General features: G+C 47.5%; 3 protein-coding genes across 4 annotated transcripts in view; 1 reads left to right on the top strand and 2 right to left on the bottom strand.

Annotated features, from left to right (window-relative positions):
• Positions 1 to 18,095, top strand: part of FASTKD5 (FAST kinase domains 5) — a 488,950-nt gene that overhangs the window by 318,835 nt on the left and 152,020 nt on the right. The window lies entirely within an intron of this gene.
• On the bottom strand, positions 12,905 to 14,654 carry TMEM239 (transmembrane protein 239). Of its 2 annotated transcripts, none has more exons than XR_007717168.1 (2): positions 14,541 to 14,615; positions 12,905 to 13,493 (listed from the first exon to the last, which is right to left on the bottom strand). XR_007717168.1 is itself a non-coding variant. In XM_050745704.1 (2 exons), exons 1-2 carry the CDS (start codon positions 14,619 to 14,621, stop codon positions 13,944 to 13,946), a joined length of 588 nt encoding a protein of 195 aa, XP_050601661.1. In that variant the 5' UTR covers positions 14,622 to 14,654; the 3' UTR covers positions 13,931 to 13,943. The 2 variants fall into 2 exon arrangements, 1 of the variants encoding a protein (XP_050601661.1); XM_050745704.1 differs by lacking the exon at positions 12,905 to 13,493 and adding an exon at positions 13,931 to 14,450 and having other exon boundaries at positions 14,541 to 14,654.
• On the bottom strand, positions 15,136 to 15,976 carry C10H20orf141 (chromosome 10 C20orf141 homolog). The gene is made up of 2 exons (XM_050745712.1): positions 15,521 to 15,976; positions 15,136 to 15,427 (listed from the first exon to the last, which is right to left on the bottom strand). Exons 1-2 carry the CDS (start codon positions 15,778 to 15,780, stop codon positions 15,190 to 15,192), a joined length of 498 nt encoding a protein of 165 aa, XP_050601669.1. The 5' UTR covers positions 15,781 to 15,976; the 3' UTR covers positions 15,136 to 15,189.

Raw genomic sequence — 18,095 nt, 5'->3', positions numbered from 1 at the left:
GTACAAAAGTATTGGCACAGTTCCTGAAACTTTTAAATTCAGCTTTCTCTGGTATAAACAGAAAGGAGAAGGGACATACCAAAATGAAAGAAAGCTTCTTGTTAGATAAGAGTTTTAATCATTATTTGCAACATTTGATTTTTTTAATTTATTTTTTCACTTTTTTTTTTTTTAATATGAAAACAAGGTCTTGCTATGTTGCCCAGACTGGCCTTGAACTCCTTACCTCAAGCAATCCTCCCACCTTGGCTTCCCAAAGTACTGAGACAACAGATGTGAGCCACTGTGCTCAGCCCCCAAATTGATTTTTTTCTTTAACAAAAACCCATCCTTGGAGCAGCCCTCTTCAGCTGTATCCAGTTTGCCCAATCCCTTGTCACTCTGCCCTTCCTTCTCAAAATCCTTTTCTCTCTTCAGACACCTTTGTACCTCTGATTCTGGGGCTTCCTGGTATTGCTGGAGAAAACTACACCTGGATTGATTTTCAGGAAAAAGTAATTTGAGTGACACAGCCTCAGTGAGATCTCTGTTGTTTCCCGTCCTGTTCTCCAGGAATCCTGTCACCTTCCCTACTGAGCCTAGCCAAGGCTTTTTCACTTGCTTCAAACCCTATCCCAGATCTGGAGCTTTCACACTAAGAAAACTGGAGAATCTTCAAATGTGCTCAATATCCCCTTCATTCTACTGCCATACATACATATGAACACACACACACACACACACACACACAGAGAGAGACAGAGACAGACAGAGACAGAGACAGACAGACAAGGTATCTGTTGTCCAGGCTGGAATGCAGTGGTGCCATCACAGCTCACTGCAACATCTGCCTCCCAGGCTCAAGTGATCCTCCCACCTTAGCCTCCCAAATAGTTGGGACTACAGGCACACACCACCATGCCCAGCTTATTGATTGAATGATTGATTGATTGGTAGAGATGGGGTTTCATCATGTTGCCCAGGCTGGTCACAAACTCCTGGGCTTAAGTGATGTGCCTGCCTCAGCCTCCCGAAGTGCTAGGATTATAGGTGTGAGCCACCATGCTTAGCCTTACCTCCATATTTTTAGTTTCCACCCCATTTTGCTATGTGGCTGGCATGGCCCACGGTGCCATGTCCCAACTGCAATGTCCCAACACCTTTGTCCTTAAAACTTTCTTACATTCCTTTAACATTTGTGGAAATAGCTTAATCTCTTTAAACTTGAAATTTATCATAAGAATAGAATAAAGAGGCCAGGTGCAGTGGCTCACGCCTGTAATCCCAGTACTTTGGGAGGCTGAGGTGGGCAGATCACAAGGTCAGGAGTTCGAGACTATCCTGGCTAATACGTGAAACCCTGTCTCTATTAAAAATACAAAAAATTAGCTGGGTGTGGTGGTGGGCACCTGTAGTCCCAGCTATTCGGGAGGCTAAGGCAGGAGAATGGCATGAACTCGGGAGGTGGAGCTTACAGTGAGCTGAGATCGCGCCACTGCACTCCAGCCTGGATGACAGAGTGAGACTCCATCTCAAAAGGAAAAAAAAGAATAGAATAAATGTTGCTCAGTTTGTTGTCATATAAGCATATGGTACAAAACACTTAAAAATTTGACTCCTCGATTGTAGATTTTATTCAGTCCCGACTGGGAAGCAAGAAACTTATATAAATAGCCTTATATGAGTTATCACTTAACATTTAAATCATTTCCCTTTTTTTCCTTTTTGTTTTTTTCTGAGATGTGAAAATAATGGAAATCTTAAGTTGCCCCGGTATGTAGGCCCACTATTTGCTAGTTAAGCAAGAGAGAACTCAAACTTCATTGTCTCAAATACCATTCATATTTGACCATTGACAGATCATTTAATAAGACAATCTTACATTGACTTCCTGTCATTCATGGAATTGGTTTTAAAGAATGGACTCTGTATCCATTCATTTGCCATACCAAGATATTCCTGAAAGGAGTAAAAGATGCATGAGCACTTCAGTTGTGATGTCAGCACTTATTTTCCAGGAAAAAAAAAAAAATTCTCTTTAAGAAAAGTAAAACTTCAGCCAGGCGCTGTGGCTCACGCCTGCAACCTCAACCCTTTGGGAGGCTGAGGCGGGTGAATCACATGAGGTCAGGAGTTCGAGACCAGCTTGACCAACATGGTGAAACCCTGTCTCTACTAAAAATACAAAAATTAGCCGAGCGTGATGGAGAATACCTGTAATCCCATGCTACTTGGGAGGCTGAGGTAGAAGAATCTCTTCAGCCAGGAGGCAGAGGTTGCGGTGAGCCAATATCACGCCACTACAAGAGCCTGGGCAACAAGAGCGAAACTCCCTCTCAAAAAAAAAAAAAAAAAAAAAAAAAAAGCCAGGTGTGGTGGTGCATGCCTGTAATCCCAGCTACTTGGGAGGCTGAGGTAGGAGAATCACATGAGCCCAGGAGGCAGAGGTTGTAGTGTGAGCTGAGACCACGCCACTGCACTGCACTCCAGCCTGGGCAACAAGAGCGAAACTCCATCTCAAAAAAAAAAAAAAAAAACAAGAACAACAAAAAAAATTAGCTGGGCATGGTGGTGCGTGCCTGTAATCCTAGCTACTCGAGAGGCTGAAGCAGGAGAATTGCTTGAACCTGGGAGGTGGAGGTTGCAGTGAGCCGAGATCGCGCCACTGTATCCCAGCCTGGGCAACAGAGCAAGACTCCATCTCAAAAAAAAAAAAAAAAAAAAAAAAAAAAAAAAAAACGGGCGCAGTGGCTCACGCCTGTAATCCCAGCACTTTGGGAGGCCGAGACAGGCGGATCACGAGGTCTGGAGATCGAGACCATCCTGACTGACATGGTGAAACACCGTCTCTTCTGAAAATACAAAAATTAGCCGGGCGCGGTGGCGGGCGCCTATAGTCCCAGCTACACGAGAGGCTGAGGCAGGAGAATGGCATGAACCTGGGAGGCGGAGCTTGCAGTGAGTGGAGATCGCGCCACTGCACTCCAGCCTGGGCAACAGAGCGAGACTCCGTCTCAAAAAAAAAAAAAAAAGAAAGAAAAGTAAAACTTGGCCAGGTGCAGTGGCTTATACCTGTAATCCCAGCACTTTGGAAGCCTGAGGCAGGTATATCACTGGAGATCAGGAGTTTGAGACCAGCCTGGCCAACATGATGAAACCCTGTCTCTACCACAAATATAAAAATTAGTCAGGCGTCATGGCACACGCCTCTAATCCCAGCTACTTGGGAGGCTGAGGCAGGAGAATTGCTTGAGCCCAGGTGACAGAGGCTGCAGTGAGCCAAGAGCACGCCCCTGCACTCCAGTCTGGGCAACAAGAGCGAAACCCCATCTTTAATAATAATTATAACAACAATATAAACGGAAGTTTCCCAGCAAAAGTAGATAACTTGCCTTCTGTTGCATTACCCAGTTTCCTGTCTAGGTTGTGTGTTCAGTACAGTATTGAAGTACATCTAAACAGGTACATCAGTGAAAGATAAACTCTGATTGCAAAGAAATGAGCCTATTGTTTAAAAAAAAAAAAAAAAAAAAAAACTTGATTGGTCCAGGCACGATGGCTTACGCCTGTAATCCCAGCACTTCAGGAGGCTAAGGCGGGCGGATCACGGGATCAGGAGACTGAGACCATCCTGGGTAACACGGTGAAACCCCATCTCTAAAATACAAAAAGTTAGCCGGGCGTGGTGGCAGGCACCTGTAGTCCCAGCTACTCGGGAGGCTGAGGCAGAAGAATGGCGTGAATCCGGGAGGCGGAGCTTGCAGTGAACCGAGATGGCACCACTGCACTCCAGCCCGGGTGACAAAGCAAGATTCCTCTCAAAAATACAAAACAAAACCTGCTTGGCCAGGTGTGGTGGCTGACACCTGTAAACTCAGTGCTTTGGAAGGCTGAGGTGGGAGGATCACTTGAAGGCAGAAGTTCAAGACCAGTCTGGGCAACAAAGTGACACCCTCTCCCACCTTCGACTCTACAAAAAATAAAAAATAAATTATCTGGGTGTAGTGGTGGATACCTGTAGTCCCAGTTACATGGGAGGCTGAGACAGGAGGATCACTTGGGCCCAGAAGTTTGAGGCTGTGGTGACCCATGATTCCACCACTGCACTCCAGCCTGGGTGACAAAATGAGACCCTGTCTCTAAAAAACAAAACAAAAACCTTCTTTACTGAAGTGGGATTGACATGCAATAGACTTCACATACAAGTTGATATATATATATATACACACATCTATGAAATCATCACAATTAAGATAATGAAATTTATTCTTCTACCTCTTTATAATTCCTCCGTCATTCCTCCCCATAGCTTCCTCACATCCCCCTGCTCCTGTTCCCAAGCTATCGTGGGTACTTATTGCTTTCTGTTACTATAGATCAGGTTGTATTTTCTAGAATTTTATATGGATGGAATCTTTCAATAGGTACTTCTTTCTTTCTTTATTATTATTATTTTTAAAATTTTACTTTAAGTTCCAGGATACAATTGCAGAACATACAGGCTTGTTACATAGGTATCCGTATGCCATGGTGGTTTGCTGTACCTGTCAACCGGTCATCTAGGTTTTGAGCCCCACATGCATTAGCTATTTGTCCTAATGCTGTCCTTCCCCTCACCACCAACCACCTACTGGCCCTGGTGTGTGTTGTTCCCCTCCCTCCCTATGTCCATGTGTTCTCATTGTTCAACTCCTACTTATGGGTACTCTTTTTTTTCATCTGGCATCTTTCACTCATCCTAATGAATGGGATTAATGGAACAACTGGAAATTCATCCATGTTGTATCAACAATTTATTCCTTTTTATAGCTGAATAGTATTCAGTTGTATGGATATATCAACATTTATCCATTCACCTATTGATGGACATTTGAGTTATTTTCAGCTTTTGACTATTATAAGTAAAGCTGCCATGAACATTTATATACAAGTCTTTGTATGGACATATGTTTTCATTTTTACCTAAGAACGAAGTGGCTATATGGTAGGTGTATATTTAACATTTTAAGAAACTGCCAAACAATTTTTCAAAGTGATTCTACAATTTTACATTCCCACCAACAATGTATGAGAGTTGCAATTCCTCCACATCCTTGCCAGCACTTGGTATGATCAGTCTTTTTAATATTAGCCGTTCCAATAGATGGGTAGTGGTATCCCCATTATGGTTTTAGTTCACATTTTTCTAATGACCAGTGATGTTGAACATCTTTTCATGTGCTTATTTTTCATCTATATATCTTCTTCTGTTAAGTATTTTTTCACATTTTTCTCTCTCTTTCCCTCTATCCCCCTTTTTACATATTGGACTTTGAGAGTTCTTTATTCTGGATACAAGTATTTTATCAGATATGATCTGAAAATACTTTCTTCCAGTCTGTGGCTTGGGTTCTTTTTTTCTTAAGAATGTCTTTTCAAGAACAGAAGTTTTTAATTTTGATAAAGTACAGTTAATCAAATTTTTCTTTCAGATTTTGGATTGTGCTTTTGGTGTCATATCTAAGAAATCTTTGCCTAATCCAAGGTTACTACTATTTGTTTTCTGTGTTTTCTCTTAGAAAGTTTATAGTTTTTGGTTTTACATTTAGGTCTATGATCAAATATGAGTTTATTTTTGTTTATGTTTTGAGTTTTATTTTGTTTATGGTGTGAGGTATAAATTGAAATTCATTTTTATATGAATATACAATGGTTCAGCACCATTGGTTGAAGACTATTACCTTTGCACTTGCATTGAGACTCACTTGTTCATATATGTGTGGATCTAATTCTGGACTCTACTCTGTTCTACTGGTCTGTTTGTCTCTTTTTATACCAATACCACACTCTTTTGACTGTAGCTTTATGAAATCTTGACATTGGGAAGTGTTAGTCCTTCAACTTGGTCCTTTTTTTTTTTTTTTTTTTGAGACAGACAGAATTTCGCTCTTATCTCCCAGGCTGGAGTGCAATGGTACGATCTCAGCTAACTGCAACCTCCGCCTCCCGGGTTCAAGCGATTCTCCTGCCTCAGCCTCCAGAGTAGCTGGGATTACAGGCACACGCCAGTACACCTGGCTAATTTTTGTATTTTTAGTAGAGATGGGGTTTCACTATGTTGGCCAGGCTGATCTTGAACTCCTGACCTCCTCCAAGGTGATGTGCCCGCCTCAGCCTCCCAAAGTGCTAGGATTACAGGCTTGAGCCACCATGCCAGGCCTCAACTTTGTTCTTTATCAAAGTTATTTTGGCTCTTCTAGGTCCTTTACATTTCCATAGGAGTTTTAAAATCAGCTTGTCAATTCCTATAAAAATGCTGCTGGAGTTTTGATTGTGATTGTATTGAATATATGGATGAATTGGGGAAAATTGACATCTTAACAATATGTCTGACCCATATCTGACCCTATGCACAAAGTATTTCTCTCCACTTATTTAGGTCTTTAATTTTTCTCAGCAGTATTTTGTAGTTTTCAGTGTACAGGTCTTTCACATCTTTTGTCAGATTTACCCCTAAGTGCTTCATATTTTTCTATTATTGGAAGTAGTCACTTTAAAATGTTTTCTATTCTGATTGTTCATTGCAAGTACAGAAAATACAATTGATTTTTGTATATTGACCTTGTATCACAACCATGACTGTGTATACGTGTTAACTACCTTGTCAAATTCACTTCGTTCTAGTAACTTTTTTATAGATTTCTTTGGATTTTCTACATAGATGATTCTTTTGTCTACCAATAAAGACAGTTTTACTTACTGCTTTCCAATCTGTGTGCCTTTTATTTACATTTCTTGTGTTATTGCAGTGGCTGGGTCATTTAGTACAATCATTGAATAGAAGTAGTGAGAGTGGACATTCTTGTTTCTGATCTTAGTTGGAAAGTATTCAGTTTTTCCACCATGAAGTAGCTGATACTACTACCATGATACTAGCTACAACTCTTTCATGGATGCCTTCTATCAAGTTGAGAATATTTCCTTTTATTCCTAGTTTGCTGAGAGCTTTTATCAAGAATAGATGTTGTATTTTATCAAATGCCTTTTCTGCAGTTATGGAAATGATCATATGGGCTTTTTTTTTTTTTTTTTGATAATTGGGTGAATTACATTAGTTGTTTTTTGGATGTTAAACCAAACTTGCATTCCTGGTTTTTAAAAGAAAAGGGGTTGTGCAGTTTGAAGATGTTATAGTATTTCCTCTTCCTCTAAGAAATCACCCAAGCAAAAGTGAAAATGAGAAACAGAAATGCAAATATCATGTCTAATGAGACCTTGGAGAGCAGAAACTCCAAACAAATCAGGTGGACAGGTTGCAAAAAAAGCAGTGGAAATTTATATAAATTGATATAACAACTTTGGAGATGACTGGGCAACATTTACTTAAGTTGAACATTTGCATACTTTATGACCCAGCAATTCTGGTGCAAAAGAAATAAGTGACTCTGTCCACTGAAAGACTTAAAAATATTCATAGATGTTTTATTGATAGCCAAAACCTTGAAACAACCCAAATGTTCATCAACAAGAGAATGGATAAATTACTGTATTTTCGTACAATGGGATAGTCCACACTAATAAAAAAAGAACAAACTGGCCAGCCGCCATGGCTCACACCTGTAACACAAGCACTTTAGGAAGCCGAGGCAGGTGGATTGCTTGAGTACAGGGGGTTTGAGACCAGCCTGGGCAACGTGGCAAAACCCTGTCTCTACACTAACAACAAGAAAAAAGTACAAAAAATTAGCCAGGCATGGTGATGGGTGCCTGCAGTCCCAGCTACTTGGGAGACTGAGGCTGGAGAATCGCTTGAATTCAGGAGGCAGAGGTTGCGGTGAGCTGAGATCATGCCACTGCACTCCAGCCTGGGCAACAGAGAGAGACTCCATCTCAAACAAAATAAAACCATAAAAGCAGTTTAATAAAAGAAACAAAAATGTAATTCACTGAATAAACAGAATACAGTAGAATAGTTCTCATAATATAGAAAAAGCAATTTTATAATTCAACATCCATTCTTGACCAAAATTGTTAGTAAACTAGGTCTTGAAAGAAATTTCTTTAACTGAATAAAAGTTAACTACCAGAAATCTACAACAATCTACATAATTCTTAATGGTGGAAACTTAGAAGCAAGCAGTTCATTTTAAATCAATATCAAGTCAAAGATATCTGTGAACAGCAGTTCTATTTGCCATTGTCTGGGAATCCCAGCTTGCACAGTAAGATGAGGAGCACACAGGAAGAGGCCCTAACCTGATAACATCTGTCCTTTAGACAGATGTGGTCTCTCAGTTTAGAGAGGTTCATAACTTTCATACATGTTACAAATATTTCGCAAGGATACAATGTCACATATTAATTTTAAAAACTGGTATTTTGTGGGTAAGACATTTGAAGACACAACCTGGAAAATATGATAGAACCAACAGATGTTAAATCAAGTTCTTTTAAGATGGAAAATATTTTCAAGGTAGGGAACTGTCACCGCAGAGTAACCCCAAATCTTTCAGCAAGCCCCAAAACCTGTGAAATTAACCAGTGTTCACAGTTGTGTTTGCTTTCAAAAACGGAGGCTAGAAGCCAGTAACCACAAACAAGCCACAAGATGAGAAGGGAGCTCAGCAGTGCTACCCTGACCTGAACCTGAATCCTCGCCTCATTACCATATTGTAATCTCTGCCCGGGGGAGGCGGGGGGCGGGGGCGGCGAGGGGATGAGGGGTGGAGGTGCACTTAGCCGGGGCACATAAAATGCTGGGGTGAAGGAGAGACTGCACACACTCCAGTTCTCCCTGGAAAGCCCCATCTTTCCAGGAATCCCCTCCCCCAGTCTCTGCCTACTACCCTAAGACATCTTACAAATCCCTCTTCGCCCTACCCCTTCCCTCAAGAAGGTGCTTTGATCTCAGGCTCCCCTTCTACATTCCTTGATCAGTGATAAAGTTTCTGCTCTGCTTAACCGAACCTGGTCTCATTTTATTGGCATAAACGGCACCAAGCAGGGAAAAAAACCTACTGGGATCCAAAACCCCCTTGAGGGTCGGTAACAGAATCAGTACAAAGGATGCAAGTATGAGCTCCAGAATACAGATGAAAATGCTCAGCAGAAAAACAAACAAACAAAAAAACTTGTCGAAAAGTGGCTGCATCCAGACCCTGTCGGATCCTCACAAATGACAGCTTTTTACCTCAGGGCATTTGATAATATCAGGCTCAGGCTGTGCCAGGAGTCAGAGTCCCAGCTCAGTTGGCTATATCGGGCTGTTCCTTCTCCAGGGTTCTCAGGAACTCTGCCGTCGATGCCTCGGGGTCTCTGGTGAGGGGGAGGGGCGGCAGGCCAGCGATTTGGGGCAAGGGTTGAGAGTCAACGAAGCTGCCACTGTGATGACAGTGGCCCTGAGATCCCTCTCCTTACCCTCCCGCCCCGCCGTAAGTGCTGGTGTCTTAGCCTGTGGGACATCCCTCCCCCCGCTCCCTCTTCCCACCCCCGCCAAGCCTGCCCCTTCCTTGCCAGAGCCAGAGGGCTCTCCTTGCGCGCCGTCCGTCCCCAGTCTGTTCGGCGAGTCCAGGGACATCGACGCTTCAGGGCCGCCAGCACATTCCCCGTGTGGATGCCCACGACCTCCCAACCGGGCTGAGCTTGGGATTTCCCTCCCAGCCTCGGACCCTGGTCTGTCCCTCTCTGCCTGAAGGTCGTCTTCGCCCTCGCCCCTCTCCGCGCGCTTGGGCCTGGGGGAGAGCAGTGCCCTCGGCGCTCCGCACCCCGCGGCCGGCCTCCGGTGTCCTCACGGGGTCCCCACCGCAGGGGATCCCCCACCACGCCTTCCCCTGCCTCCAAGTAGCTGCCGTCTGACCAGGCGCTCCTGTCGCCTCAATGCATCCCGCCCGACGTGGCCCCTTCCCTCCCGACGCGTCTGTGACCACGGCCTCAATGACCTTGTCCCTGCCCCCGGGCGTTGGTCTAGCGCGCGCTGCACAGGCGTCCTCCCCCTCCCTGACGACTCTGTCTCCTCCTTCCTTCCCTGGGGCCGGCTGCCCCTCCCCACCCCAGCCTCACTCAGCCTCTTCCCGCCTACCCCTTTCTCTACGCTCACGAGTCTGAAGGAGAGCGGCCCCCTCGCTGTCTCCCGCAGCTGGCCCTTGGAGGTTCCTGGATGTCGCACGGCTTCCTCCTTTCCGGGACCCCTCTCCTTCCCTGAGTGGCCACTGACGCTCCATCTCTTGAAGGGTTACCCCGCAGCAGCTTGCGCCCCCTGACGCCGCCTTCCCTGTTCCTAGGGGCGGAGGGAAGCCCTATTGCCCACCCCCCACCCCCAGTATTCCCCAGCACGTGTGTGCACCGCTGTAGATCCCTTCTCTCCTTAGACTTAAGGCCCCTCTCGCTGACACCGCCTCCGCTCCGGTTCCTTATGCTCTCCTTGACCTTATTTTTCCGGCCAGGCCGAAGTTGTTGCTGGATCCCAGGCTCACAGTCCAATCCCATGAGAGCGGCCTACCGGGTGCAGTGGGGGAGGGCAAAGACATCCACGCAGCAGCCGAGGTCACATACAGGCCGATAGGAAGGCTCGCCCTTCTTGGCCCAAACCGAATGACTTAGAACTCCATCATTTCACCATGCCCATTCTCCCCAGACTTGCATTTTTAAGCCTTTTAACGCTAAATGGACGACTTTTTCTACTTTTAAAGAAATTTCAGGAATTATGTTGATGGTATCACGTTTCGCCTCTGCAAGCTCTCTAGCTTTATTGCCTGTTATCTCTATACCCTACTCCCACTTGCCTGCCCTTAGAGTTGTCCATTCCATTCTGTTTATCTTCCGTTTTTATGTGTTCTTGCCAAAAAGTGTCTTGTTTTGCTGACATACCTTTTACATTTGTGTAAAAGGAATTGTATTCTCATTCCATTTATTTTTCAATGCTAGGATTTTAAGATTGGTTCATGTACCTTCTGCCCCTTCTAACTGTTGCCCCTTGGGCCCATCTGCCTTGTTTTACCCTTCCCTTTACCTACCCTGCTCCCACTAGTAACAGTGCAATAGGCATTCTCATAGTGCCCCCTTATGCTTCGCTTCTCAAACAGGGTGCAATGTATCACCTGGGAATCTTGTTAAAATGCAGGCTCTTGGCCAGGCACGGTGGCTCATGCCTGTAATCCCAGCACTTTGGGAGGCTGAGGCGGGTGGATCACCTGAGATCAGGGATTCAAGACCAGTCTGGCACCAACATGGTGAAACCCCGTCTCTACTAAAAATACAAAAATTAGTCGGACTCGGTGGCAGGCGCCTGTAATCCCAGCTACTTGGGAGGCTGAGGCAGGAGAATTGCTTGAACCTGGGAGGTGGAGTGCAGTGAGCTGAGATTGTACCACTGCACTCCAGCCTGGACAACAGAGCAAGACTCTGTCTTAAAAAAAAAAAAAAAAATTGCAGGCTCTGATTCAGCCGGTCTGCAGCAGGGCCTGAGACTGTATTTCTAACCAGCTTCCAGGTGATGCCTATGTTGCTGATTCTGGGACTACATTTTGAGAAGCAAGGCCCTTATAGACCTCTGTGAAAATGCATTCTGGGATTCTGGGTCCTAGGGTATATGCTGATCCAATGTGATGAGTATTGCCCATCTGCTCTCCAGTCTGGCTGCACCTCCTTACCCCATACCAGCTGGGCAGAAGGGTAAAAGGTATATATTCTGCAGGGAAAGGAAGAAGGTCTTCTCCTTGCTGCTGCCCACATCCCATCCACCAGTGCATCTGGTCAGGGCCCAAGACTCCTCTCCCTCTTCATTGGAATGGACCCAAGGCTCCAGAGCAATGTCTCTGGCTAGCAATGCATGGCCAAGTCAATGATGGATCTAGGCCAGGCAACCTGGTCTCCGCCCTCACCACATGGGATCCTGAATCCTCAGCCCGCCAGACATCTAGATTGGTTTGACTCATAACCTCCCTAGGCTTGGGCTTTAGCTCTGATAGGAGCTCTTGAGAAGCCATGGGGTCTTCAGTTAGTCAGGTTGTTTGTGTTTCCTTTGCCCCCTTCACCTTCTCTTGAGTAGCCTGGTAGGACTCAGATGGCCTGGCCTTGCCACTGGCAAATGGCTATCCTGGGCCTGACTTCTCATCTCTAAAATGGGATGGTCACAGCATAGCTATAATTTGTGGTGCTAGGAGCGGTCCCAGGTCCTTCACTCACATGCCAGAGCCCTAAGACAGGAGTTCTTGCTTAGTTTTATCCATGAGGAAAGTGAAGTTGAGGAAGGTTTAGCAATTTCCACTAAGGGCATGGAGCTAGTAAGTGAGAGTGCTAGTATTCAAGCCCAGCCTCAGCTCATACACCAAAACCCATCTAACCATGAGACTATGTCAGCCCCATGTCCTACCTTGCTCTCGCTACCAGGCCATAATGCAGGGAGAAATACAAAGAAACAGAAAGGAAGGACTGGACCTTGGGTTTTGGCACTGATGCTGAAGGCATCTAATCAGTGGCATGGAGGGTTGCAAAACTCTAAGGCAAAAATGAACCAGGGTTCTAGGGACCAACCCCAAGGCCCTGAGTATTTATGGGGCAAGAGAAGAGGACCTTGGGCCTGGGGTTTCAAGAGCAAGGATTTTAGGGTTATATATAAAGCAGGGATCAGAACTGGGCAGGAGTTGGGGATGGCCAGGGATTGGGTGGGGGTCAGGTGTGGATAAAGTTGTCTATCATGTAGCTTACTTGGTAATAACTCAATGTTTTGTTGGAGGGGCCAGCAAGTGAACGAATGGCCAGCATTCAGGGCATCAAAGGATTGCCCTTTCCAAAGCCCTTCTGGTGCCTGAGCGGCTTGCTGGGTCAGTTTTGGAAACCCTGGGACTGTGCTTTCCCCACTTACACAGCTGTGCAAGCATCTCCTGGCACCCAGCCCCAGGCCCAAGCATTTCATAATCAAAATAGTTCAACATGTGCACATTTTGAGATTTCATGGCACATGACCTTTTATATCTTGTCCACACTTAACCAACCTCTTGTTTACCATTTTAGGGCCAAAATTCTAACCAGGACAGAGAGTTGATCTGAAAGCCCAGAGAAGCATCCTGTTCCTTCAACAGTCTTTGGGGTCAAAAGATCTTTTGAGCCTACCGAATGTTCTTAGAGGTGAAAACAACATCTTACAGGTTTTTGGTTTTTACAAAATGCTTCACAAATAGATATTGTCTTTGACTCACAACAACCCCATGACAGAAGTGGCCCACCTAACATTGAGACTCAAATGAATTAATTGGCCAAGGCCACACATTGTGTAAGTGGGTGAAATGAGACTTCTTGATCATTTTCCCATAACAGACCTTGGGATTCTTAGAGAGTGAGTAGGTACTGTCTGACCCCAGTTGGCCCATTTCTCAGACTTGGGGATGCGGACTGAGGCAGGAAGTAGGAAGTCTAGGGAGGAGGATGCCTGGGCTGCAAGGTTTGGAGGCGAGGGAGTTGAGGTCTCCTGGCTTCTGGCCAGCCTTCTCCCTGATAGATTTTTGTCACTGGGACCCTCTCTAGAGTCTGTGGTTCTCCTGGAAATGAAAAAAGGGAATTGCTGGGAGGAATGGCAAGGCCAGGGGTGCCCAGGTAGAAGTTTTCAGTGAGTCTGAAGCTGAGACAGCTGAGTGACTGTGAAAAAAAGATGCTGTCAGTTGCCAAGAGGGCCCCACGGGTATCATCACATCCATATGGGCGCTGTCAGTGGCTTGGTCAAGCTCTGCCCCTGGCTAAGCAATTTCCACCAATGGCTAAGCCATCTGTTCTGCCCGCTCTTCTCAAAGGCCCCAGCCCCTCACACCAGGAACCTGCAGCATTGACTTGAGGAAGGAGTCCGGGGTCAGGCCAGTCTACCTGTTCGGGACTGGGGGTCTGGGGCCTGCCAAGGCAGGGGGCCCTTATCCCATTGCCCTCCCTCTCCCCACAGGGTCTCAGGCCCTAGGCCAGGGCTCAACAGACACAGGCAGTGGGATGGGGTTGCCCTTCTATTGATCCAAATCCTGAGTGTAGCCTGGGTGAGTCATGGAGGTGAGGAGGCCCACGAGGCTTAGCAGTGTGGAGAAGAGCAGCAGGAAGGAGGCCGTGAAGAGGAGGGCAGGCAGGGCACTGAGCACCAGCAGCAGGAGAGCCGGTAGCAGGTGGCGCCACACGGCGGCCACGACGGGCCACAAGGAGCTCAGTAGGTAGGAGCCAGTGGTGAAGAGTGCATGGCACAGCATCAGTGCCAGCAGCAGGTAGAGTATCCCCTCCAGACCCCACAGCAGGCGCTGCAGCGGTTGCCGCCAGTTCGAGGTGCTCCACCACTGGATCCAGCTCGGGGGCACGTGGCTCACCCACCAGCGTACCCAGCCGTGCCTTGTGACCCAGGCTGACCAGGGCACTGCCTGCTGTGGCCCCTCGCCAGCCCCGATGGTATCTGTCTCCACTCGCGGCTGCTGCATCACGGCTGGTGCACCTGGGGAGAGGGCCAGGGCCTTGGAGATGCCTGGGACCTCGGGGCGGGGGGCAGAGAGGGGGTACAGGGGTCAGGAGGGCACCAGTGTGGGTGGGGTGGGACAACAGAGTTGGGGTCTGGGACTTACCTCTGGGCAGTTACCTAAGTCATGTTGCTTCCTGCAGCACCCAGGACGGCCTGGCAGGCAAATCCAAGTCCCCACTCTCATCTACCCCCACCCTTCCCAGAGGAGCCCCTTTGTGACCCGGGCTGGGGTGGGGTCCAGCCAAGAGAGGAGTCACTGCAGGGTGTGAGGCCCACCCGAGTCCCTCTGCACAGACCCTCCAGGCTGGCAGGGGAGCCTCAGAGCCCCGCAGATGTAGTTTCTCATGCTTTCTCATGGGAAGCCCTCCCTGGATCCCCGTCCCTTCCCTGCTTTCCCTGCTGGCTGATACCCACCCCTTTCCACCCTGCTCTCCTGCAAGTCTTTCTGTCTGGACCTTCATTCTCTAGAGCCACAGAGGAGGTCAGAGTGACTGCCCCCAACCCACAGGCTCTGAGATGGCTGCCACATTCTTCCCCAGGCTCCCTGGCTTGTATCCTGCCTTCTCTGGCGGCCCCAAGACTCAGACCCGGGTATCTGATACCTATATTATAGGACTGGAGGCCCTGTGAGGTTCAGGCTGGGAAGAAAGGGGTATTGTCCCACCTGCCCAGCCAGGAAGGAGAAAAGGGGGCATGAGGAAGCAGGGTGGCCATTGTATATTTGAAGGACACTGAGTTGTGCGGAGGGGCTCTCAGGCCCAAGGATGGAGACAGAAAGCCAGGCCAAGCAGGGTCAAGGGCATGCCGCAGGCTCTCAGAAGCGGGCCCAGCCCCATGAGCAGCAGCAGCAGCGCGTCCTGGAGGCTAAGTTGTCCTGAGACTCTCCCCATTTGCAGGAGTAGAGCCTCCTGCTGTCCTGGACCCTCACCGGCCCCCTGACTCTGGCCCCTCGTGAGAAGTTTGTGCTGTGGCAGAGTGCGACCTGCGGGCCTGTGGAGAGAGAGGGTGGCAGCTGGGTTTAGGGAAGTTGTCCACTGGCCTGCCCGCCTACAACGCCCACCTGCCAGGCTGTTGCCCACTTACCTATGGAGCAGGTCAAAGGCGAGGAAGCAGACCAGAAGCAGCAGCAGGGCTGGGCCAGTTGTGGAAAAGACTGCCCGGATTGTCAGCCCTAGTGCCCCCAGCCCTAGGACACTGTCCAGGAGCTGGGCCCAGTTAGGGCCCCAGGAGGACACACGTGGATGCACTGGACTACCCAACCCCTCCCCAGCACCCAGGCCCCTAGGAGGAACTGGGATCGGATCCTCAAGGGCTTCGGGTCTGGGTAAGCAGAGCCGGGTCATGGAGGGAGGTGGAGGTGACAGGAAGAACTAGTGCTGAAAAAGATTACAGGAATGGGAGTTGGGGAAGGGGTAGGGCCCTGGCAGATACAAGGGTGAGCTCGGAGTGGCGAATTAGGTTCCTGCAGAGTCTCCCCCTCCCCCATACCCACCCACCAAACCCTCCTCACTTCCTCCCACTTTGGTCAGCATTCTGGGACTGGGCACCTGGGGCATTGTGACTTGTTGCCAGGTGGGGCCGTGGGGTAGGGAGGGGGCTGCTGCTGCTGCTGCTCTAGCCTCATAAGCAGCTGGTGGCCTAGGTGGGGCTTAGCTGGGAAGTCAGGGATTTCTGAGAACTAAGACTCATCCTCTTGCCTTTGCTAATTCTCTGCCCTAGGGCCCTCCCTTGGGGATCTGAGTTGTCAGGAAGGCATTCTAACCCCATTACTATTTGGGCATCTGTCCAAGGGAGCGAGGTCTGCTTTCTTCTTCCTGTGAGTTTGCAGAGCTGCATGTCCAGGGGCAAGTCATTCAATATCTCTGTCCCCAGCTATCTTCCCTGTGGGTCCTTCTGGGGGATTTTTCAGGCCTGCAGTTCCAGATTGCAGAGATGGGCTCTGCCAGGAGACTGCCTGAGGCTTCTGGGGCGGGGCTGTCATATAACCTGCTAAATGGGGGTGGGAGAGGAGGGGGCTGTTCAGGTGTTCTAAGCACTACAGTTTATAGTGGGTATTATGCATACTGGGGTTCCAGTAATGAGGTAGAGGACATGAATTTAAGAGGACTATGACCTAGTAACCCACATATTAGAGGTTAAGGTTACACTCAGAATGGAGTTATATGAACTTATAACTGAGAATGGAATTATATGAATGGAAAATGAACATATAATGAAGGGGTTAGTCACCTCAATTATCAGTATATCATATTACACTGATAATCTGTAAATGGGTGGTAGCCATAGGAGTCCAGCGCATCTCAGTTTAGTGACTTGAGAGGCAAGAGTGGAAATGTGTCATAATTAAGAGAACTTAATCTTTGCCCGCATATCATACTTTGAAGGAAAACTGGTAGGGGTGGCAAAAAGGGAGACAGTGGCCATACAGCCCCTAGGAGAGGAGGAGACAGAACAAGAATCAGGCTGCATATCCACCTCTAGCAGGCCTTGCCCAGAGACCAGTGTCACCAGCCCTAGCGACCATGCACTGATCGCTCTTGCTCTGGCTGTTCTTGCTTATCCAGCAGCTGGACTTTCGGAGTAGATTTGTCCATAACGGGGTAAGGTATAGCAGAAGATCCCAGAATTTTTTTTTTTTTTTTGCATTAAGTTCCAATTGTGTTTGTAAAGGAGCATTAAGGTCTAAGATTGCCAATTCCCTGAGCCTGATCAACCCTGGATGCATCCACACAATTGCATTCCTGGACATACAGACCTGGGGAGCATGTCCTGAAGAGTCCACCAAGATGAGGCTACTCCATATTGCAGGGCATGGGGGGATCGGAGAGACTAAAGCTCCTTAAAGATTTACTATGCACCAGGTGCTCTCCACGCATGTATAGGAGAGTTCTGTCTGTGATTTTCTCAGAGTTTATTTTTTATTCAACAATCATTTATTTAAGTGCTTCTTACGGGCCAGGCACTGTGCCAGATGGTGAGTGTATTAGGCCATTCTTGCGTTGCTATGAAGAAATACCTGAGACTGGGTACTTTATAAGAAAAGAGGCTTAATTGGCTTGCAGTTTTGCAGGCAGTACAGGAAGCAGGGTACCAGCATCTGCTTCTGGGGAGGCCTCAGGAAACTTCCAATCATGGCAGAAGGCAAAGGGTGAGTAGGAGCAAGGGAGAGAGTGGTGGTTGGGGGAGTTGCCACACACTTAAACAACCAGAAAACTCACTATTTTGAGGACAGCACCAAATGAAGTATCCACCCCCATGACCCAAACACCTCCCATCAGGCCCCACCTCCAACATCGGGATTTGAGATTTCAACATAAGATTTGGACGAATATTCAGACTATATCAATGGGTCATAATTTCTAAAAAGAGAACCTGAGGTGGGGATACTTGTACACATGGTTTATTGAGGGAGTGCTCTCAGGAGGAAAATCTTTTTTTTTTTTTTTTTTTTTTTTTTCCGAGACAGAGTTTTGCTCTTGTCACCCAGGCTGGAGTGCAATGGCACCATCTCAGCTCACTATAACCTCTGCCTCCCAGGTTTAAGCGATCTCCTGCTTCGGCCTCCCAAATAACTGGGATTACAGGCGCCCACCACCACACCCGGCTAATTTTTGTATTTTTAGTAGAGACAGGGTTTCACCATGTCGGCCAGGCTGGT

The sequence above is a fragment of the Macaca thibetana genome, chromosome 10, assembly GCF_024542745.1.
Source record: "Macaca thibetana thibetana isolate TM-01 chromosome 10, ASM2454274v1, whole genome shotgun sequence".
NCBI classification, from domain to species: domain Eukaryota; kingdom Metazoa; phylum Chordata; class Mammalia; order Primates; family Cercopithecidae; genus Macaca; species Macaca thibetana.
The sequence above is the reverse complement of the archived record's forward strand: the minus strand, read 5'-3'. Positions and strand labels throughout refer to the sequence as shown.

Excerpts from the sequence above, each read along its gene's own strand:
- TMEM239 (XM_050745704.1), bottom strand. The coding sequence starts at position 14,621 with ATGAGAGTGGGGACTTGGATTTGCCTGCCAGGCCGTCCTGGGTGCTGC. Across the intron at positions 14,451-14,540 it reads ACTTAGGTAACTGCCCAGAG|GTCCCAGGCATCTCCAAGGC; the intron begins GTAAGTCCCAGA and ends CCCCGCCCCGAG.
- C10H20orf141 (XM_050745712.1), bottom strand. The coding sequence starts at position 15,780 with ATGACCCGGCTCTGCTTACCCAGACCCGAAGCCCTTGAGGATCCGATC. Across the intron at positions 15,428-15,520 it reads GCCTTTGACCTGCTCCATAG|GCCCGCAGGTCGCACTCTGC; the intron begins GTAAGTGGGCAA and ends CTCTCTCCACAG.